This window comes from Gymnodraco acuticeps, unplaced genomic scaffold, assembly GCF_902827175.1.
Source record: "Gymnodraco acuticeps unplaced genomic scaffold, fGymAcu1.1, whole genome shotgun sequence".
Taxonomy (NCBI): Eukaryota; Metazoa; Chordata; class Actinopteri; order Perciformes; family Bathydraconidae; genus Gymnodraco; species Gymnodraco acuticeps.
The window spans coordinates 254495-279652 of record NW_022989953.1 but is presented as its reverse complement, the minus strand read 5'-3'; the positions used below and the strand labels follow the sequence as shown (position 1 = coordinate 279652).

At 40.8% G+C, this 25158-nt stretch overlaps 1 protein-coding gene across 2 annotated transcripts in view; it reads left to right on the top strand.

The window, feature by feature from the left end:
* LOC117542811 (guanine nucleotide-binding protein G(o) subunit alpha) overlaps window positions 1-25158 on the top strand; it is a 130859-nt gene that overhangs the window by 7454 nt on the left and 98247 nt on the right. For both annotated transcript variants that reach the window (XM_034210659.1, XM_034210660.1), the window contains exon 3: window positions 22611-22752. In XM_034210659.1, coding sequence (XP_034066550.1) covers window positions 22611-22752 — 142 coding nt within the window. The remainder of the gene's footprint in view (window positions 1-22610; window positions 22753-25158) is intronic.

The window sequence follows — 25158 nt, the reverse complement described above, 5'->3', positions numbered from 1 at the left end:
TGAACAGAGGGAAACAAGAACACCCAGCAAAGCTAACAGGGAGGACCATTATTTTGTTTTCAATGAAGGGTATCCTGATATGGGAATGCGGAAAGAAACAGCAGGGGGGAGAGGGTGAGGGGAGGATAAGTGTGATTGAGTTACGGGAGACAAAAAGGAGGGGAGCAAAGCCATTTTGAGCTTCAGATGAGATTGGCAAGTGAAATAAAATGTTCTCACTTATTAGGCAACCTAGAGGAAGTGACAAAGGGAGACGGGGACATGGTTGACAAGGTGCAAAGGGTACTCCTCTTCTGGACTCTGTTCTCCTCGATAATTATTAGCCTCCTTGTCCTGGGATTGGTAGACACAAGGAGAGAAAGAAAAAGAGAGGGAGGGGTAACAGCCGGGGGGGGGGGAGGTCGATATGAGTTGGTGTTCATATCGACACCAACTCAAGTGTTGCATGAAGAGACAGTCTGTAACTGGTCGTCTGAAACAGTCCGTCAGCCAGAGTCACCCTTCATTGGTTAAATGTAGCCGTGAGCCTGTTCATCACCCGAATGATTTGATTGGCTGCCTCAGTGAGTTGTGAAATAACAGCAAGGAAGCATCTCATGATAGCTGTTTGCGTGTGTGTGCTGTCATGACCAAGCAGTCTCTGATAACATTGTATGTATTCAGCATTTGACTCCTATTTGCGTTTTGTAAATGAGCAGCAGTCCACCACACAATATTTTTCAAAGCACACTTGGACACAGAAACAGACCGTCTTAATAGAGTGGTACAGGAATGAGTCATTACACCTCAAAAATGTATTAGCATTTTACTTTACTTTAAATAAGGTTTGTGGTTAATACAAGCATAAGAGATTTGGACGTTTTGTTCTGCAACACCAAACAATGTCCCATATGCCAAACATTAGCCGTTTTTAGGTTAGCATTTCATTGTTTCTTCTTTCGACAGATACACGTCTTTCTTTGGACTTGCATCACTAACACAGTCAAAGCAGGTGTAATTACAGTTGAAAGCTTTTTGAGAAGTTCCCCAATATATTCTTGCTAAAAGCAGCACTGCTAATAAAGGTGCTTCAGCCTACCTATCAATGTCCATACAGTATGTGTTCTGTCAGATCACATTATCAGTTTAGTTTTTGGTGGTAACTCAACATTTGCTTTGAATATGAGCACATTATTCTGTCTCTACATCAATACCCTTCCTTGTTCTCTTCCTCTGTCATTAGTTTTTGCTTATATGAAAAGCCGTTTTCGCTCCAAGCTACGTCTGCTCTCTTTCATGGTCTGCAGAGTTGTATCAGACCAGGTCAATGTGACTGTGTGTGTGTGGTCCGCGCGCTAATCAGGGCTTCTCATGAAAAAACAAAGGTCTTCTGTTATAGGAAGTTGTGCGCGTGGGTGTGCATGCCTGTACACATTCACACCATTTGGCTGTTTTGTGTGGATAAGTTGATTCAGTTGTGGGAGTGTGTTTTTTGTGTTAGACCTCTTTGGCAGATTTTACGTCAGTTCAGTGCTTTGCGAGACAAAGGAGACTTGTTACAGTGACTACACTCAGCTGATAGAAAGTCAGCTGATGAGGACTGTGGCTGGGTTTGTAGCTGGAAGAGTATGTTTGAATTCCTGCTTTTAGTTATGTGTCATTATCACACCAAGTGAGGACAGAAACAAATATACCCTTCTTCTCCATACAGCACAGGCTACTATTAACCTTGCTGGAATGGTTTCAATCCAATATCATGAATATCATTTGATCTGGGTGTGAGATGTTCCATTAGATTGTATTGTAGTGCAAGGTTTCCCTGAAGTCTTCCCCTCAGGCAGCCTACAGTATGTAAATCATGTGGACAAAGTGTTTAAAATAAACACTGGTCCACATAATGCTGTCTGATACAACCGCGCAACACAGTACAGCTTCAGGGTTGATTCAAAAAACAAAAGCAACTGAAGTTATAGTTAAACAAAAATCAATATTTAGTGACATTATGGCTATTGCATTGCTTCACATTACGTGTGTTTGTATTTGTCAGCGTTTCTAAATCGAGTGGATTCTTGGATTATATATTTTTATTATTTGTTCCACTGTCTAAATAAGATAAACCCCTCACCTGCTAACATGCTAGTGTTAAGCAGCTACATTGTTAAGTTTAGCGTGGTATGCTAACATCTCTTTATTTGCACTGAGCAATGGTCGAGGTGGTTGGGAATATCATACTTTAAAACAAGTATTAAGTCATAAATCATTGTATTCTGCGCATTAAAGTTTTGAATTGATTATTGTCTACATGAAAAGGTTAACATAAGTTATTCTCTTCCTTTTCATTAGTCTCTGTTTAACATTTATTAGTAATATGTCCAACAGCTGTCAATAATTAAGTAGGCATTTGTATTTGATAGCCTTAGCCTCCACTTTAGGAGTGACTCAGCAATACTAGAGCCATTTATCTGGCGGTTGAATGCAGGAAGGCCCCATTTGTCTGTTACCACTAGATGACTGGGCTTTCCTTGGTTTAAGTCCTTCAGAGTAAGTCATTCATATGACACAGGGGAAGACAGGAGAACTGAATAATTACATTTCGGCCTTGTATCTGCGACGACCTGATTAAACCTGTGGCCCTCTGTCTCCCTCCCTCCCTGTCCCATTCCTTCTTACAGTCTGGAGGAATCCTCAACTTATAAATGCCTTACATTGCATGTTGACCAGGCTACAGGCTACAAAATTGATGTTATCAACTTCTCCTGGAGCAAACACTTCCCATAATTGTACTGTCGTCTTGAAATGCAGAACATGAGCCTTTTATATGACTTTATGTAAGCATACTTTCCTCTAATGCTCTAAGGAATTTTGATAGAAATTGTACTTGGAATGTTTTTGTTGCATCTCACAAGGGACAATTATATGTTCCTATTGGAGTCTACTGGCAACAGAGGGGTACAAAATGTGGTTGTAGCCAAGATTGTTCAAGGTCTCTAAGTAAAGACAAAAAAAAAATTCTGAGAAGAGAATCAGTAATTGTTATCATTGCTTAATTCTACATGCTTTAAAACATAGCAAACTGACACTTGACAGTGGAAGCAAAGTAGTGTGATTGGAAGGATCTAGTGGGAACATGTTACATATATACTGTAGAGCATGCTCATGTATCATCATGGCTACTGTACAACAAACATAATTATATCTATGATTACCACAAATTGGTTCCTTTTTATAGTTGGAGTATCTACAAAGGGGACACACATTTACCAGCATAGCCTAGTACTGAGGTGTGAAAGGGCCCTAATCCTACTGTCTGGTTTTCCAGACAATATTTTGAATGAATTTAGAATTAAAATAAAATCCAGCAAATAATAATTGAACCACAAGATTTTGGGTGTGACTCTTTAGTGCAGCTGTTGTTCCCCAACTGTTAAATTAGGCAACAGTAATGAGGACACTGTACTCTCTGCAACTGTGTGCAGGTGTCATGTGCATGTGGGTTGTGTACACACGCACCTGTGTTTCCCTGTAGAAATCAAACATTGGGGAGGGAGAAAAGGTGCAACGCTGTGTTTAATGGAAAAGGGAAGGAAATGAGGGGAGAAGAGGAAAGAAGAAGACATAATTAGGATAAATAGACAAGATGGCAGGAAGTGGGAGAGACTGACTGGGAACAAGTTTGATGTTAGGGAAATGTACAGAGAGTGAGAGAGGGGGGCGCACAGGAATAAGGGATGAAAGAGAACTTTGCAGAGGAGAGAGGCAGATAGAGATAACATGTGACAGTGGAGCAGAGAGGTAATGTCAGACCGATTTAATGAGGTCTTCCCAGATGTAATACTGAACTGTAATTATTCTGTTCTCCTGTCTGCCTGGGTGTGTGCAGCTCCTAACATCCCCTCTGAACTTGTGTGAAGCAGACTGTGTCCCTTGGCAAGGAGCGCTCCGTCAGCACATGACCGAATCTGGAGCCAGGACTCCTCTCCAGCAGGGGATTCATTGTTAGACTCAAAAAGTGAACAGCGGCGGAAACTCCTAATCTACCTGTCTCAGTGGAAATGATGTGCCTAATCCATTTTTCAGGTTTACAACAATAGCTTTTTTTCTTATCCTTTTTACTTATTATTGAATATAAAAGCAAATGTGGAGGTGAATGGGTTTCATTTTTTCCACTCGATTGTAATCCAGACTTGTATTGCTTTCCTGTTGTGTGTTATATAGGTTTTAGTACATAGAAATAGTCTGCAAAGGCTAAAATCCCAAAGTTACCTCCAGAGGGAGTTTCGGCTGGCTAACCAATCAGAGCAGACTGGGCTCTGGTTTCAGACAGAGGGTGAAAAGAGGTGCTGCAGCACAGGCAGTGTGAGAAAAATAAAGAGCTTTGTTAACATGCTCAACATGTGCCTCTACATGTCACAGTAGAGGCACAAATTAGAAAGATGAACCTGGAAATTATAGGGCCATAATAGGGCCCCTTAAACATGTGTTTATTGATCCAATGCATCGAAGGATTTATCAACTGTAAGTCCAGTTTTGTTAGATGTCATTTTCTCTCCATGTATTTGGTCTATAAATCAGTTGGACTAAAATATGTATCATACAAACAAAATATGGTGTCTCTCTTTAGACTAGCTACATGCTACCATCAGCATGCTAACAATGACAGTGCTAACAGTTACTCAAAACAGCAAAAGTCCACATCATGATGGCGCTTGGCAAAGTCACAGCAAACATCCTCTGGAAACTGTCTATTTGTGTCCCCATATTCATGGCCATCCATCCAATAGATGACTTACTTTAATTTGTGGTAAATCGACAAACCAGTTATGGGTGTTTTGAAAATAAAAAAAGAGCCCAGAGCATAGAGGTGGTTGCCCAGATCAGGATGTTGCTGCTTGACCTCAAGGTGTGAATGCAACTGAGTGGAGCCAAATGACAGAGCATGAGATGCCTCAATTTCTGTGTGTGTGTCAGTTGGGGGCTGGATTACTGACACCTTTGGTTATTTATAGCTTATTTTTCTGATTATCTCCCTATCCTCTCATACTGTCTCTCAAATCCATTATCACCCATTACTTGTCCATCCCCTTTCTCCTTCACTCTTAGCACTTGCTGTAAAACACACACACGCACGCACACGCATGCACACACAGTGTAAGTAACTGTGTCCGGCTATGTGGACAGGAGTCGGACAGCGTGCACTTTGTCACAACTAAGAGCTATGTTGACAAAGACCACAAAGTGAGTGGATGCACAGCATAGCGATAAAGCACCAATCACACAGGGTTTTGTTTGTGTGTGTGTGTGCCGGGACAAACAGTGGTAAGCTAGCAACTAGGCAGAACAGAGATAGTGACTTTGTGTTTAACATGAGTAGGTGTAATGATAAATATGAGTGAGGCAAAATGGAATATAGGAAGGTGAGAGGCAGGCATGTTGTGTTCAATACAATGTGTGTGTGCTAAGTCTAAAGCACATATAACAAACTTGAATGTTATATTAATTGATAACAAGGTCCTTTTTTAGTGTTTTGGTTGCTTGTTTTTTTTATCTAGCATTTGTTGTTTATGGTGTTCAGAGATGCTGACCTTCTGTACTGCATTGCTTTATAATTCACTTACATTGATGAGATAAAATGTAAATGCCACTGTCTGATGACTGTCACCTTCACACCAAAAGCACTCGCTTTACATTTTAGGGGAACTGAGGACACTTGTAAATGTTTCCTTGTCAATACATCTTTTATTGTAGATGTAATGATGTTGTTTAGTGGCATATAGCACTGGCATATCAACATGCTTTTGTCATTAAATGTAGAAAAACAGACTTCTGGCCCCCCCCCCCCCCCCCCCCGAAGTAAAATTCAACATAGAAAAACTATGTTGAAGTTCTGTATGATTCACACCAGTTCCCACAGGGTAATGGTGCTGAAGAGTGGCTGTCATTACTTAATTGCATATAATCTGGCCAATCTGGGTGGCTGGTTTAGCTCGCAGGCTGATGCTAATATCTGCTGTGTTGCCTATAATTTCCCCCACAGTGCACTCTTTAAAGGCAGCTGCATTGCTGAACAAACAACCCTGCCACTTAAGCAACATAATGCAGAAAGAGAGAACATTCTTAAAAAGCACCGATCATTTAAAAAGCAGCTTTTTAAGGTGCTGTTTACACGAGAACACAAACAGTGGTATCCGCTACTTTTCTCTTTCGTATAGCACGTTCGTTCACACGAGGCCGTAACGGAAATGCGGAAACGGACCCCGCAAACGATAACGGGTCCCAAGGTGGATAGATCTGCAAACGGAATGCTCTGGGGGGCCAAACGGCTCCGTGTTTACATCCTATACCAGGGGGTGTCCACACTTTTTTGGCTGGTGAGCTACTTTTGAAATGACCAGCTCACCGAGGTCTACCAACCAAAAATAAAATCCCAAATTGCAAGGGTTGCTGAATAACACGTTTTATTTATACATGGAATAACTACAATAGGGCTGCAACAAACGACTCATTTGATAATCGATTAATCTATCGATTAATGAAACGATTAATCGACTATTCGGACTATTACTTGCACAATTTCTCAAACGCTCTTATTTAGCCATCAACTTTTAGATGTAGCTTGAGGTTGTTTTAGGCATGTGGAAACTAACAATGAAGACAATAAAGATGAATACTTGATTCAAAAATACATATTCTTTCACACACAGTGACGTCACAGCTACCCACAATGCAACGCGCGCCATATATTTTTTTATAAAGACGCCATTTTTCTGGAGGTGCAAAAATCCTGGTGATGCTAATATAAACAGCTAGCTTATGTAGCCAGGCAGAGCGCACTAGGCTTTTTTTCTGAATTAACGACCGAAGAAATCGCTGCATGTCTTCGGATTACATCTCTGGACTTGAGGGGTGTGCTCTAGGTCGTTACCAGCGTAAACTAGAGCTGTGTGGGTTGTTGGATGTACAATGTATGGAATTACGACCCTCAAAAGTGGCCTTCGTCGATTTTGGCATCTACGTCCATCTTCTGGAAACACCAGGTGAATACCCCACTTGTCACAATAATATTATCATGCCAATGCATATATGTGGTATTTTAGAGTTGACTATATTGATTAAGGCAATCGACTATGATATTCTGTATGCACCTCGTGTGAAATGGTTGATACCGGAAGTACGGTGTCGCCCTCGGCCCAAAACCCGTATGTGAAAGAATATTATTAAATTAACTTAACAAATTGTGAACAAAACTAACATTGCTTTTTATTTAAATAAAATAAATATTTCACATCAAAAGAAACAACAATGTTTTAACAAATCGTATTAAATAATGTGATGACAGAACTGTAAACAGAATAGCTGAAACTTTAACAAAATAAATAACTCAGTTACCTCTAATCATTAACCCATGTTTGTATAATGTAGTTAACTCCGTGTGTTGCTGCTAGCATACATAACACCTGACGTGGAAACGTTACTCGTGGATGGGGCTACAGAGCTACTAGAAAGACAGTCGAACCCGGTGCATTCCTCCGTCTGAATGTCTGAAGTTGCTAAATGTTTAGACAAATTGCTCGTGTTACCGCCCTTACATGCTAAACACTCTTGGCAAGGAGCATTGTCCACCTCAAGACGGGTAACATTTAACCACACCTTGGAGCGCTTCTCTCCGCCATCTCCTCCGTGTGTTTCTGCATGTAGCAGCCGCATGTGTAAACTGCCCCGCCCCCTCGCACACAGACGGCAGAGAGAGATCTCGTCTGGATTGGAAAGGTCGAAAATACACCGACCATAGACGCATTTGTTTGTCTTTTTGCATGTTAGAAACGAGTTGGCGACACTAAGACTGCGAGATAATGTTTGTGTAGCAATAATACATGACCTTTCTCTTTCTAAACTCGCTACTCGGAGGGAAGTCGCTGTCATATGCCTTGTGAACACTCCGATAATGCCTCTCCACGTTACCTTTCTTTGGCAGAGCGACGCTTGCTTTACAAATAAGGCAAATAACCTTTGAATGTGACATCACAAAGAAATATTCTTCCTCCCATTCTGTGTGGAAGTGGTATGTCTTTAGCTTCTTGCTCGGTCCCGCACTCATTTTGTTGTTTGTCTCTTTAACTTAATTTGAGTTTTCCGGCACTTGACTGATTTTGTATCGCTTTGCATTCTGGGTTAACAGACTGGAAAGCGATAGGTCGCTTTTTCTGTCAATCAAGTAAACTCCTGAATTAAGTGGCAGGGAGGCCAAGGGAGGAGGGATCAAAACCTGTTTTGTCAATAGAGTGGCAAAGTCACACCCATCTACTTCCGGTCCATGGGACCTTATTTCGGAAAAATAATGTATTGAAGTCAATGAAGAGAGAAAACTTATCTTTTGATCCCGTCGCATAAGTGATGTCACAATTGTTTTCCTCCACTAAGAGATAGCTAAGATCAGCACCATATAGATAGAACCTATCTATATGGCGCTGGCTAAGATAAGATAACTTTAACAAGATGCCTGCGTGCTTAGTACCAGGTTGTTATCATACCAGCAATGGGTCTTGCTCGTTCTTTCGCTTCCCGTCTGATGAAAGGACCACGAGTGGCTGGATCAAGTTAGCTACCTAGCTAGTAGCTAGCACGTTAGTTAGCATTACAGCCTTGTCATTTTTATTAGCCTTAATATAAAGTAACATTAAGTAACCCAAAATGTTAAACAGTATGAGTAGTAGTCATATTTCGTGAACCCTTTGAAGAGTACTGTCCCCGGTCATTCTATAATACACAATTTAAGCCCGGGGGAGAAATGCTAACGCTAGCATCGGCGATCGCCGATCTTTTCTACTTCATGCTATCTGCACAAATGGTTGACATTAAACATTAAAAAGACCAGGCAGTTCAGAGAAAATCAAAGGAAGGAAGGCAGGCAGCTTTGCATGACATTCTTCTGGACGTGTTTCATTGTGGTGATAGTGAGGGTAGTCAATCGTTTTGTTGACAAGACAGTAGTGACGGCCATCTTGGTGACGTGTGTTGTTCTGCAAGACCAGAGATGTAGTTCATTGAGCGTTTTACACAAACAAATGTGTTACTACACATTTTTTTATTTTTTTTACTTGCAAAATTATCTTTTAAATTGACAAACATCATATGTGTAATGCGTGGCACAATTCAAACGGGATTGAAAGATAATCTTTCTCTCTCCATTGCCTTCAATACATAATTTTTTCGAAATAAGGTCCCATGGAGGTCCAACGGAAGGGGAGGGACTTCGCCACTCTATTTTAACGGAGCTGGATTTTTTTTTTTTATGAATGACTCGCGATCTACCAGCATTGCCCCGGTCGACCACGGTCGACGTACTGGGCACCTCTGTCCTATACGATCATTTCCTGATAACGATGAAGCCATAGCTCCACCTCTGCTGCTCACTGCTGTAGCATGGTCAGCTACTGCTACTGACCATAGCCGCTTTCACACCAAGTACTTTACCGTAGGGGTGGGCGATATTGAAAAAGATAATATCACGATATTTTTCAAGCAGTATCACGATAGACGATATTTATCACGATATTTTTTCATGTCGGTTATTATGGTTATTTTTCAAGTTACTTAACAGTACAAGCACTAACAAAAACTAAAATAACAAGGAGTAACAGACCAAAATACCATTTCAAGCTGGTTTTAATTCTGCAATGAATCCCTGAATGAACAATTCAACAGGAATTTTGATATGGCTTCCTCAGTGTTAACGTTAACACTGGTTTCTTCACCAAGTAAAGTGCACTCTCTTGCTAAATAAAATAAAATATTCAAGGCACAGTTTCTCAGTGTAAAAATTCACTTTCTGTTTTACGTAGCACTAGCAGTGATGTAACATCAATAAACATGAAAAGGAGAGTAAAACATAACTAAGTAAAACATAAAACATCAATGAGGAAAAGTCAGTGCCAAACAATTAAAATGTAAACTTTAGACTTGAAGTGCAATCAAATACTTTAGCATCACTGAACATCGGTTTCAAAAGGGAAAAACAATATAAATACCTTATTGATAAAATAAAAATATAAGCCAACAGAATCAACCAAGACAATAAATGAAGTGCAATACTGTCTGAATCCTGACTAACCGTTATCAGTATGTAGTTACTTCGGCATCATTTTGAAACGTCTATTACAATTAAATCACAGTAAAATAGGTTAATTTTGTCGTAGTTGGTTTTCCACCACAGTATTTACATGGATATAAGCCCCTCCCCCTCTTCAGCGCATCCTGTTTGAATGACAGGAGTAAACACAGTTGACAGCCGCGGTGAAACTCCAGCGGTTAGAGCGCTGAGAATATTTGCATCGCGTCCGTTGTGAACGCAACATAATGCAGTTCAAAAACCACTGTTCTGACGCTTTTAAAGCAACTTCGAGATGTTAACAGTATCAGGGGCACGCAGGCCATGGTGGCCGTAGGACGTACAATTATTTTCGGGGCTTCAAGGCCAGACCGAGGGGCAATGACGGCATGGCCGTCATGGCCACCATGAAAATCCTACCCTGGTGCACTCGCAGCACTCACAGTGAGTGCACATTCTATGACTGAGTGACTCTGTATCACGATAGATATCTCTGAAAAGGCATATCGTGGAGACCTAATATCATCTCGACGATATATATCGTCATATCGCCCACCCCTACTTTACCGTACTTAGTGCCGGCACTTAGTGCCCCGGCACCAAGTACCAATCGCGTTCACACCGGAGTACTTTTCCCTGAGGGAAGATTACGCAAATGAGCCGCTGACGTCACTTGGTCTTCTTCTGCTTTGGGTTTACTGGCAGGCCGCAAACAACTTCACGGCGTATACTGCCACCCGAACAAGTTTTTGTGCAAAATCTACAGGTGGTTCGGGCACCTAGTAAGGATGCCACCTGGGCGCCTCCCTAGGGAGGTGTTCCAGGCACGTCCAGCTGAGACCAAGGGGTAGACCTAGGACCAGGTGGAGGGATTATATCTCTTCACTGGCCTGGTTGATGTGGCCAGGGAAAATAAAGTTTAGGGCTCTCTGCTGGAACTGCTACCCCCGCGACCCGACCACAGATAAGCGGGAGAAGATGGATGGATCTACAGCTCGACCATGCTACAGATGTTAGTGCAAAATCTACAGCTCCTCTACCACAACCATCAGCAACAAGTGGACATGGAGAACTACATGAACTACATGTTGCTAAATCCACCGCGGGGCATACACAGAAGAGCAACCATGGCAACCATGCTCAGGGGTTTTCTTCGCTGCTTTTGGTGTATTTTGTGGCGGGAGTACAGCGCCACTTACAGGCCCGGCATATGTACTACAGCGTCTCCAGCGCTTTCGTGCGGTCTTGTGTGAACGGAATACTTTTTTGATATCGTATTCGTTTCGTATGCGTTTGCGTGTAAATGGGGTCTAAGAATGTTCTCTCTTTCTGCATTATGTTGCTTAAGTGGCAGGGTTGTTTGTTCAGCACTGCAGCTGCCTTTGAAGAGTGCAGTGTGGGGGAAATTATAGGCAACACAGCAGATATTAGCATCAGCCAGATGTACGATTGTAAATCTATTTAAATGTTGCTGCCGCAAGGAATTGTGGGACAGCATTACCTTAATTCTGTTTTGTGAAGGATGGTCCAGTGTATCCTAAGCTAAAGGATATCATTAAGACAGCATTGGTGCTCCTTTCCTATCATTTAAATAATTCAAACAGCTCTTATCATGGCTGCCATGGCTCCAATCAGTTTGGAAATAATAAAAAAAAGCAAAAAAGACCATTCGTCTTCAACACATTATTTAAGTGTGCTGATGATTGACACTATTTTTCAATGCAATGCTGTCAAATGTAAATGTATTGAATTACAATAAGTTTCATTTTATCCAAAGAGACTTACGATGGGATGCAAAAACCGTAAAGATTCAAACTCCGAACTACAAATAGAGTGCAGATATATATTCACTTCAAGCCAGGCTTACCGTTATGAGTGCTGGTGAATTAGTTACAAATACTAAATTCACTTTTTTAAGTGTTTTACTTTATTCTTTATACCATTGCCAAGGTACACTCAAAACAGACAGGTTTTTGATCTCCGAAGGAAGATATGCAGAGTTGCTGCTGTCCTGCGGACCTCATTCCACCATTTAGGAGCCAGGATAGCAAACGGGCGTGTTTTTGGTCGGTGGTACCCGGGTCCAACTCGCAGTGATGGAGAAGCAAGCCGATAGGCTGATGCAGAGTGAAGTGCTTGGGTTGAAGGGGCTGATCCCCTCACAGCTCGGTAGGCCAGTAGCAGTGTCTTGAAGCGGATTTGGGCAGCGAAGGAGAGGTGTAGTGTGGGAGAACTTGGGGAGGTTGAAGACCAGTCGGGCTGCAGTACTCTGAATTAGCTGTAGAGGTCGGATGGCATTTGCAGGTATTCCAGCCAGGAGGAAGTTGCAGGAATCAAGACCTGGGGCCAGCCTGGACCAGGACCTGCGTTTCCTTCTGACATTGTATAGTGCGTATCTGCAGTATTGGGCTGGAGCAGCGATGTTAGCAGTGAAATGTAGTTGTTGGTGAACAGACATACACTGATGTGTTAGCCTACAAGCAGAGATGCGTGCGACCACTTGAGTTACAGACCAGGGATTGTTTGATTACAGATGATGATGAGACACCTTTTAGAAATACTTTAGAAAACAAAGAATATGAGTTCCTGTGATTAGAAACTCCCTGCACTCTCACAACAAAACAAAAGAAAATGAAGTCAATGTGATTATTGATTGCTCACTGTCATTACATTTAGCACCTGTTATACATCCAAAACATTTTTCAGCCATATCATGGAACAATATCGTGGTTAAATTGCCCATATGTCCGTCTCTCTGTCCATGTGTTGGACTCAGTGTGAAACTAAACTATGTTTCAGGTCACTGTGCAGATTGTGCCAAAGCCACGGGAAATTACACACATACACACCGACACACATGGAGCTCTCTCTTGCTGACAGAAGGGCTTGGAGAGTGGGTAATGAGAACAGGTCCTCATGCATGAAAGCTCACATCATCAGGACAGCCAACCCAAGACACACACACGCACGCGCGCACACACACACGAAAACAAGTCCTTGATAGGCTTCTAAATACCTTCCTACAACACTTTCTTACTTTGTTGCCCTTTATTCTTTCTTATGACTTCTTTGATATGTTGCTCTATCCTTCTCATATTTCCAGGGTAATAAGGATAATATTCACTTTCTAGGAAGACAGTAATGATTCTACTGTGTTCTCCATTAATCCCTGCCCACGCTGACTTCTAGTTGGAAGATCATAGGAAGAGTTTGATACCACTTCGAAACACATCTCACAAAAGCATAGCGCTTATCTTTTCAGGTCCACTATCACCGTTCTTAAATTGCAAAACTGTGGTATCTCATTATACTCCGGAGCAGATTGATGACAGATATCATATGTCTAGTGCTGGAAATGAAGAGTCCTGAGGTACCGAGATCTCTGATTTCAGGCGTCCCTGATTCTATTTTTTGAAGGTTTTTATTGATTTGTTGTTTGCGTTGTCTCTTAAAGACACATCAGCCTCTCCTTGGCATCTGCAGCTCAACACATTGTTTCTGCAGAGACTGAAGCACCCAATTAATGTTGTCCTCGCTTCACCTCTGATTCAATGAAAGATGCGAGGAAGAGTTTTTTTTGTTTAAGTTTCTGCTTGACAAGCCATGAGTGTCAAGCTAATGCAGAACTACTAAAGGTTTTACCTTTATCTGTTTTCTGCGGTGCTGCAGTACAGATTCATCCATAATATATACATCATAGTTCACTAACAGGCGGACCGCGGTCCGGATCCGGGCCCAGACGCTGACCTATACGGACCCAGACCTATAATTAGCGGTGCACATAACTTGTACGCAGGTCCGCATGCGCGTCAAAAATCTGAAATGCGTAACGTCACTTTTATCACTGCGCGCCTTTGCGTACCTAATAGGTCATCAAAAACAAAACACATATTTCGTCTACACGTGTTTCTTGTCAACACTCAATGCAGTAAACTATTAGACATGTCCAAAAAACTAAAATACATTAAGCAGCCTCCTAGGCGTTTTGCTCCCTGCAAAAAATCTTCGGACGTTCTTGGACTGATTGAACTGGAGCTGGCCGAGCCACGCAGGCCATAACCGACGGAGCTGTGAAGCTTTACAGGAGGCAGGCTTAGATCACTGGACGACAGAGTTGGTCGCCGTGTGCACAGACAGGGCTGCTGTTAACGTCGGTATGTACAACAGAATTGTACCAAATCTACGCAAACTGGCTGCGGAGGGAGACTCCCCTGTGCACACTCTTTGCCCCGCGCACACTCTTTGCCCCGCGCACACACTGGAGAACTGCACCAAATCAGCTGATCACAACGTTCCTTAATGTGAGACTTTTAATTGATCTGTGGTCAAGCTGCTGCAGTTTTGATCTGTGGTCAAGCTGCTGCAGTTTTGATCTGTGGTCAAGCTGCTCAAGTTTGCAGCTGTGTGCAAAACACACAGCTGCAAACTTACTCAGGGTGTTAATGGAAGAGTTTGAAATCAGACAGAGGTGGAAGCTCTTGTGTAGCAATACTCTGTTACAGTAAAAGTCTGAGGGTAGCTTGTGAGCTTGTGTAGCTTACTCCAGGTGGAACTAAAGTCTGATTTAACACTTGGTTATATTTCACATCATTCACCCAGATCTGTAAAGTAACTAAAGGTATTAAATACATGTAGTGGAGTAAAAGTACACCATTTGCCTCTGAACTGTAGTGGAGTAGAAGTACAAAGTAGCATAAAATAGAAATACTCAAGTAAAGTACAAGCATCTCAAAATTGTACCTAAGTACAGTACTTGAATAACTTAGTTACTTCCCACATCTGAAATCAGATATCATTTCAAGTCATGTGATAATTTCTTAGTATTTGATCCTTCAACTTAACTTCACAGTTTTGGCAACAAGTTTTGGAGAAAGCAAATATGGGCGACTTAAACAGGGACAGAGAGGTGCATCTGCAGCATCTTCATCATCTACCATGCGAAAAGTGTAAATAGAGGACAGTGAAGGAGACACTGAGGAGGACATTGGGGAAGACTGTTGCATATCCACAGTATTTGACTGTATATCTGTATAGTTCAATGTTAATTGACAATACATATTGTTGTTTTTGAATTGTACTTTCTTTATTTGATTGGCAGTCAGTTGTTGATTTCATGCAGACGTTGATAAAACTACAGCTACAGGCTACTTCAATATCACACTAATTCATAAAGCAAGTTAGACATTTTGATGTTCCGGACCTTTGCATGGGGACATTTTCTCTAACTGGACCTCGTTGAATTGTAGTTGAATACCCCTGATATACATGATAGCTGATGTTTACACCATACAGATGAGAATAAAACATGTATTCTTAGTCCTAGCTGCAGTGTATATTAGGGCTGTGCATCTTCACTGGTCTCACGATTCGATTCGATTAAGATTATCCTGTCAACAATTCGATATCACGATGCATAACAATGCTTTGCATCCTCAATTTTCTATATTACTGCACATGGCTTCTTTTTCATTAATGAATACATGCAGTAAGATCAATATGAACTCCCTTTTTATTATTTAGAAAGTGCGTCAGAAATCAATAAAACAAATGTCTTGACATTCAATTATAAACCAAAGTAAACCAATTGTCAGTTTCCGCCAGACCAGCGCTGAGAGGGCGTCCACCCCGAGAGCGGGCAATGCTCGCTGCCAAAAGTGCAATAAGAGTTTAGCATGTAAGGGCGGTAACACGAGCAATTTGTCTAAACAACAACACATTATGTCCCGTAATGTTCCACCACAACCTCAATCTTCCTCCAGAAGAACCGTTAGGCCTTTTGCTGCATACCTGTATGCCCCACCTGTGTTGCTCTGTACCACTGTATTTTTGCAGTAAATACTTGTTTTTTATTTGTTTTTTACTATTCTGTAAGTTCACATTATTTACAATTTGTTTAGTTAATTTACCTTTTTTCTTCTAAAGAACCGATAAGAGTACCGTTAAAGGACCGGATCGATAAGCGGTATCGATAAAAGTAGTAGTACCGTTAAAACGATACCCATCCCTATGTGTGATGCAGTAAAATCTTACCGCTAGGGATGGGTACCGAGCCCCGGTATTAATCCGGCCCCGGGGCTGAATTATTAAAGACCGTGGTACCGTTAAGCTCCGACGTTATCGGTCTTTTTATCGGTACTGGAGACATGTAAAATATGTCATATGTATTATTGCTACACAAACATCATATTGCATTTTTAGTGTCGCCAACTCCGGTTTCTAATATGCAAAAAGACTGCAAAATGCATCTATGATTATTTTTTGTATTTTCGATCTTTCCAATCCAGACGAGAGATCTCTCTCTCCCGTCTGTTTGCAAGGGGGCGGGGCAGTTTACACACACACAGCTGCTACATGCATGCATGCATGCATGCATGCATGCATGCATGCAACACACACACGGAGGAGATGGCGGAGAGAACGCGCTCCGAGGTGTGGTTAAACTTTACCCGTCTCGATGTGGACAATGCTCATTGCCAATAGTGCAATAAGAGTTTAGCATGTGAGGGCGGTAACACGAGTAATTTGTCTAAACATTTAGCAAAAGTGCTCTACATTCAGACGGAGAAATGCACCGGGTTCGACTGTCTTTCTAGTAGCTCTGTAGCCCCATCCACGAGTAACGTTTCCACGTCAGGTGTTATGTATGCTAGCAGCAACACACCGAGTTAACTCAATTATACAAACATGGGTTAATGATTAGAGGTAACCGAGTTATTTAGTTTGTTAAAGTTTCAGCTATTCTGTTTACAGTTCTGTCATCACATTATTTAATATGATTTGTTAAAACACTGTTGTTTCTTTTGATGTGAAATATTTATTTAATTTAAATAAAAAGCAATGTTAGTTTTGTTCACAATTTGTTTAGTTTGTTTTTCTCTCCAAAAGAACCGATAAGAGTACCGGATCAATAAGCGGTATCGATAAAAGTAGTAGTACCGTTAAAACCTTAACGATACCCATCCCTACTCACCGCTCACTTATGTTAGCGGTGTCGTAAAACCGTGGGAAAATGTAAAATACAATGCCGAAGAAGAAGATTCCAGTAGATTCTTGTATAGCATGTTTCTTGCCAAATATGAACAAATAAACAATTCAATGTTACCTTAGTTACAGTAACCCAGATTATTATATTCTTTATGTTGATATTTAATAATATTTAAAATAGGTGCAGCATGCACAAAGTATAGCTATGGACAAGTGAAAAATGTATTCGGACAAGTAAATTGCCAAACTCACTTGTCCATGGACAAGTACTCTCTAAACATTTTTTCTTACACTGAATAAACTATTTGCAATTGTTTTCACTGAGAGAGAAATTGCTTTATGATTGGTAATATTGGTTGTAATGATGATTTTTGAAACATTATTCACATTAACATTGACCATATTTCAAAATGATCATGGTGTGATTTGTCCCAAACACATATTTTATTAAGACCGTAGAAGACTGTTTAAAGGTCGGGAACTTAAACTTAATTAAGATCTTTCTTAATATATTTTGCCTTTATTAAATGTTGCAATTACTGTGATTTGGATATTGTACTAGTCCTTATAGCGATATTGATAACATTTAAATACATTTTTTATAAATTGTGCAGCTCTAGATATATTTTTCCTTTCTTCCTGAGTGTTACATGACAAAAGTCAGAAGACGGTCAGGTTAGCTTAACTTAGCATGAAGACGACACGAGGAAACGGCTTGCTCTGTTAAAAATAATAATATTCACAGTGCTGTGTCAGGGCTGCAGAAAATGTGGCCCATAATCATTCTGCTATAGAGTAATAATAAATAATAACTCTGGCTGGTTTATGTTTCTTTCATCAAATCCTAATGTCATAGGCAGGGCTTAAGACCCGGATGCAGCCGCAGTGCCTTGCAATACAGTAACAAAGATTGGGAGAATAATACGAAATATACAGCCTAAAGGCAGGCTAATACCCACGCTCTGTTAGTCAGACTAGTTCAAAGGTTAAAAAATCCGCCAACTTGTACCTCTAAAGCTCACTAATTAACAAATGATATCTTGCTTAGTAGGGAGCAGGAACTTTCTGAGTCTCTGCAAGTTGCCTGGCAACTGCACTCAGACAAGAATAATACGATTATTTCCCAAATGTCTGAACTGTGCCTCTGGTTCAGCTATGCTGCATCATACCCCATAAGCAGTATTTCTCAACAATTTCTTGAATGTTATCCAGTAGAGCCAATTAAATCCCCAAGCTACTATTCCAAGTTCTCTGTAACTTCTCATGGGACAGCACATTTCAATTTTCCAAACAATTGCTCTCTGGCTCTGCAGTACTGCCCCCCTGGAACTGCTTACATGGCTACATGTGTTCTTCTGTTGCTTTATTTTAATTAATGATTTCTATTTGGTATGATTGTTCAATTCATACCAAAGGAGGGTTGTGAAACTGTAAATCAATCCCTACGTACTTTGGTATTGGGTCCAGGAATCCACCATTTTCAGATTCTTTAAACATGTACACAGGTTATACACAAACCTGTCTCTGAAGACAGATTTCTAGATTACTTGACTCATTCACAAATAAAAAAAGTCAGGGCTGGGCCATGAATCAATTTTATATTGCTATTGTGATATGAGGCTGGATATTGTATTCAATTTTGGAAATATCGTAATAAGATCTAGTCTTTCTCTACTTTCAAAGGCTGCATTACAGTAAGTAATGTACTTTTCTGAAACTATAGACTGTTTTAGATGCTCTATTATTAGCCTTTAGCCGTTTGGTCATTATAGCCACATCACAGATGGTTATCAATCTCCTGGTGTAACTATTTTGTGTTGGCACCTATGGTCGACTCTACACTACAAGATCGCCACAATAAAGTGTATGTTGTCAAATGTTCTAAATGGTTCTACAACTTTCCACACACATTTTCAAATACTAATGCTATCTGTGGTCTTCGAATTACCCTTCTAAAAATAATTCTACCTGATCAAATCAACCAAATCCTACTGGCAAAAATGTGTTGCACTTGAATAGATGCAGTAGGCAGGCGGGTCAAACATCACAGAGATGTGTGGGTGGTGTGCCCCATGGCGTATCTGTGGTGTATCAGGAGGTGTCATGACGGTAGAGCCTCAGTAGGGCTAGACAAATGTACTGAAGTAGATCAAGATGGGTGTTTTTGTTTCTAGATATGTTTTAAAGAACGAGCCTGGCTCTATCCTCAGCTCTTTCTGGTGGAAATTGTGTCCACTCAGATTAATTCATGCGTGGGGGGGACATAGTCTTTCTGAATCGCCTCACGATGTTGGTCCAACCTGTATCCGTCTGTCTGTATTAGGCTGTTGTTTTCTGGTGTCCTGTCTGGTGTTCATGGCTGCCCATCACTCTGTCAACTCTCTGTGTTTGACTTTCTCTGATTTGTCCATCTGTCCATGTCTACATCCTCCTGACGGTCTGTCCGCCTGGGTAACTGTCTAACTGCCTCTAAATCTGTCTGTCGGTGTGCCCTTGTGTTAACTGCAGTGAAAGGCGGTATGACATTTAAAACAGCAGGATGGGCTGCTGCTAGCCCAGTGTGCCTAAATGTCAGCTTAGCCCACTGGTTATGGAGCCTCCAACCCTCCCCCCCCCCCTCCTGCTCCCTCTTTCTTTTGTGTTTTTGTTGTAACCCACCTTGGACCACCTGTGTTTTCTCACTAACCCCTCACCCCAATTCTTGGAAACCTTTTCACTCCTATATTTACCCAATATTTGTAATACAGCCCAGGAACATTTCTTATGTCTACTAGGGGTGTTGAAATTAATAGTTTTTACGATGCATCGTGACGTGGACGATTCTGCATCGATGCAGGAACATAATCGATTACAGCGTATTAACGTTGCTTCCTGATCTTCCGGTCGCGGCTGGACAATAACGTTTTTTTCTGTCACACAAATATCAAATCGGTCGGTGACGCCGAGATCAGGGAACAGAAGTGACAGCGGCACAGCGACTCCAAACACGGAGCAGTCTGCTTTATCCACCAACACAAGAACACCAGAACCAACAAGCAGAATGACCCGCTCTGAATCAGGCCGTGTCGCTGCGGCTCAGAGACACACATCGATTTATGTTTTTGAAAAACACTCGTTATCGTCATGTCAGTTTTTTTTTGGATTTAATCAACTCTTGGATTGCAGAGTATGAATGTCCTCTTGCTATTTTCAGATGATAAATACGTGTGTAAAGTTTGTGAAGGCAGGAGGAAAGCTTCCACGATCACCGTCTCCTCTGTTCCTCCAAACCCCTCCCTGGAAATAATGAGTGACAGGCTGATAGTAACCTGATAGAAACGTTATTATTCACTTAATCACTCATTGAGATATGATGAAGCTAACTTAATCTCATACAATCATGAGATTTATTTAACATCAAGACAGAGAATAAGTGTGCACCCACATGCACTATTTTTGATATGCTGTTGTAAATACTCCTGTTGTCTGCTGTGTTCAGACTCAAGTCATGTTTGTGATGCCACCCTACCCACTCCCACTCCGTGACGGAGTGACACTCGCAGCTTAACGAGGCTCCCTCCTTTCAGGTTGAGGGTGGAAATACAGCGGCAAGCTTTGGAACAAACTCCCCTCTCTCCGGCAGAAACAGGAAATGCTGTAACTGTGTGTAACAACGGTTTCAAATCAGCATCTTTTGGACAAAAACTAAAATTAATAACTAAAATAAAACTCCAAACATCTTTAATTGTGTGAGCTTTTTTGTAAAGCTCTTTTAGTTTTAAACCTGATGTTTATAAGCTTCTTAGTTTTTGCAACAGTCTGTAAATATATACAACTCTACTCTATAATAAAATGCATAGGTTTGACCCTAACTTAAACAAATATGAGGTTATCATGAGGTTGTTAACATCGCAATTTATCAGTGAATGTTTGCAGGAACTGTTTGTAAACAGCTTGTTTCATGACGGACACACACAGCGTTGAGTCCGGTCAGGTAGGGCAGCAGGTGAAGTCAGCACCGATGCAGCCTCGCTGTTTGAGGGCTTGATAACCCACTCCCCCTCCACACTCGTTTGTTTGGAACAGCACTTAATGTGGCGGACCCTGCGCGCGAACGGAGGGGTAGTGGGTAGGGGGTGGATAGGAATTGGGCCATTGTGTCCTTTTTTGAGCAGAAAACTGTTGCTAGAAGCTGCAGCTAGACTGCAGAAGCAATAGTTTTTGAGGATGGAACAATTTCACACGCAAATATAGGGAGGCTAGACCTATACAATTGGTTTACTTTGGTTTATTATTTAATGTCAAGACATTTATGTTATTGATTTCTGACGCACTTTCTAAATAATAAAAAGGGAGTTCATATTGATCTTACTGCATGTATTCATTGATGAAAAATAAGCCATGTGCAGTAATATAGAAAATTGAGGATGCAACGCATTGGTATGAATCGTGATGCATCGGGATATCAAATCGTTGACAGGATTATGGTAATCGAATCGTGAGACCAGTGAATATGCACAGCCCTAATGTCTACATGAATACCTTTTTTAATTTAACATTTCAGTTGTGTGTCCAGGGCATGCAGGTTACAGAATATGTAAATTAATGCACATTAGTGGAACCAAAATGTACAACTGTGGACTCTCCAATGTTGCATGGGATGTAAATGGTAACACTTTGGAAATGCTAACACACATTTTTCACCATGACCTAGATGCGGTGATCACCAGGAATAGGAAAAACATTTTGTATTTTAAACTTTCATATAAAGAGAGTTGTGTTTCCGAGTCTTTTGTATTTGGGGAAAGGTTCACACAGTTTAATACAGACATGTTTGAAATATTCCTTGACTGAAAATAGTTTAGTTGCTGGTGGTCAAAATTCTGCCTCAGCCCCAGACCAAGGATTCTATCTACCTTTGATCGTTGCACAAGTGCACCAAAGTCCCCAGGAAGTGCACCAGGTGTTGAAGCTAATTTCCTTATTGGCCAAACGACGGTACTACAACTTCTACGCCAGTCACATGATATCATTGAGCCCAAGAATACTTATTACCATACTAACTTTCAGATATGTTAGTGAAACAGCGTATATATTTACATATTTAGGAACATTTACTTTGCTAATGCTGAATCGAGACTTATTTTCCCACTCCATTAATAGGTTTTTCATAATTGTTTTAACATTTGAGCCCGGCTGTGACGCAGCTGGTTGGAGGTGGGGCTTAAGGAAAATCCAGGTGCGCATCATCTTTAGGCCCAGAGTCCTTAAACATCCAGGTACACAAACTGGTATTTTTGTTCTGTCATGCTATTTTGGCTTCATGCCCTGCCTCCAGCGCTGTATCCAGTTCTCTTTATATATGGAGATAAATAAATTGTCAACACACTATCAAACCTGGCTATTCATACATAATTTCTTATTTCATTCTCTATGTTTTTATGTTTCCTATTCATGTCTGTATAAGGAGTATGAAAGCACTGTTGTTCCCTGTCTGTACACAAAAGCAATGCCAATCCTTATCAACCTATTGACTAATTTGTATGTATTTGTGCTTGTTTAGGATCATCCATGAGGACGGTTTCTCTGGTGATGACGTAAAGCAGTACAAGCCTGTCGTTTACAGCAACACCATCCAATCTCTGGCAGCCATCGTCCGTGCCATGGATACACTGGGCCTGGAGTACGGAGACAAAGAGCGGAAGGTCAGCACTCACCCCCCCATGCACACACACACACACGCACACGCACACACACACTCCAAACACATCTACCAGATGCATACAGTGGAATCACATACCCACAGCAACATTTACACTTACATTTGGAAATTCTATCACCAACAGTGTGTTGTGTAGTATTCAAAACACTGAAATGTAGCACAGAAACAAAACACAGCTGTAAACTAAACAAAGCTAAATGGAGATATCATTCAGAATGAACCATTGAGCTTATTCGTCAAATGCTCAGCTTTAGTCTTTAATACGGCAAGTTGCCACTGCAAAATTGCCATGACAAGTCATGTAGTTCAGGGAGAGTTCACAATGTGCCTTACACAGAGTTACTGTCTTTCAACCAAAGCAACAGGAGTCCAGCTCTTGTGTGGGACCTGATAAAGTATCTCAGGGCAAGACACCAATCTCTACCAGCTTAAGGTCACAGCTCCGACCTCTCCGGAAGAAATACGCCTCCATGTCGGGATGGACAGAATAAATCACATTATTTTGATTTGGTCACTATAATTGTCAATCTGTCATGGAAACATGTCGTTGTTACTGTGCCTGCCTGAGCCTGTGCAGAGTTTTATTGTAAATGTAGAATACATCTAGATTTAATAGCAGCTTTTTTTCTAGAGCTGATAATGGTAAATAAGCATTTTTTACATACACTGATAAATAATGCATCCAAAATAAAATGACATAAGAAGGAAAAATAATCTAGGTTATGCCAGTAACTTGCTTACATATTTGGTTTTAACATCTATTAGAAGACCTACTGGGGGTGTAGCAATGTGGACTACACACACACTCAGTCACCTTGCCAAAGGCTCACTTGCAGCTCATAATCCAAGGACAGATTGATGTTCATGGTTAATGCACAACTTCCCCATGCACTGTATACAGTTTGGACTGGTTAAACATTGCCTATTCAGCAGCTGTGTCTGTCAGCAGAGTTGGGCATATTATGCTATCAGCTGGAGAATTAGTTTGGGTATCATCTATAACGGGTGCGTAACATAATTTCTCAGGCAGAAAATACAATCCAAAACAAACAGCTGCATATTTAGCGTTTGCAGATGCTTTATAGAGCATTTAATGAGAATATACGTTGGGATAGTAGAGAGAAGGAAATAATGACAATGACAATGTCTCTTGTGTTTAGTTGAGAAGTAAAAAGAAAGTATTTTCTTTAAGTTATTTGTCATGTAAAAATATCTTCTTTCTCCTTGGCTCTGATGACCATCTTCAACTTTTTGTCAAAAGTGGTGTCAGTTTGTATTGACATGGGTTTTTATTCATATACAGGGCATGATGGGAAATACTGCCTGTCATGCTAGTTCCATGTAGGCTCATTGCAATCTAAGTTAGTCCTGCTTCCAAGTCCTTTAAATCCTAAAGCACACAAGTTTAATATATTATACGCTAATTGAAGGATTATGAGTGTAATCCACAGAAGAGAATCAGTTTTCACTCAATACAGTGCAATGGTAGGAGGTTAATTAGAAATGTCACGATCATGCAGACAGTGTTGCGTCATACCAACCTCTCCTGTCCGGTGCCTCAGGTTTTAGCTCCCAAAACTATCACGTTTCAAACCATTAAGAGTTGTCAAGATGTACATTACATACGTACTAGGGGTGTAACAGTTCACAAACATTTCGGTTCGGTACGTACCTCGGTTTTTAGGTCACGGTTCGGTACATTTTCGGTACAGCTGAAAAAATTATCACAAAACATAAAACATTTTTTGGGGTTTTTTAATTATTATTAAACTGTGAATAATGTATTCACTCAAATAAATACAGAATATAATAAAATAAACATTAAGGTGCAGCATTTCGATGAACTGAAATAATCAGTACTTGAACTGTACTGTACTAGTACCTAAGCAGCCAGCTTGACATTATGACTTGCTTGTCATTGTAGTTTCATGTTTTTTTTTAATGAAAAATTAACTTGTCCACATTGCTTGCCGAAAGGGCAGATCTGCTGGGATCCTGCTGTGGAGAACACCCTCTCGCTAGGGACAGAGGTATTGGATACAGCCAGGTAGTAGGGATGAACGATTAATCGATTTTAAATCGAAATCGCAATTTGAAATGATGCGATTATCAAATCGCAAAGCCTTGGATTTTTTATAACATTTTTTTTTGTTGTTCTTCTTGTGTGTCAGTCATCCACACCAATCAGAAGTGCTGTGCTCCACATGTACCAGCCATTGTTAACCAATCAGAAGTGGCCCATGATAGAAGGTGATTGGACAGATTAGGAGTGATCTTGGATGCCAATTTGACTTTCGAAAGACATATTAGAAGCATGACTAGAAAGCTGAAATATAACATTTTCAAATGTAAACATATTAGGAACTCATTAACCATAGAAGCATCGAAA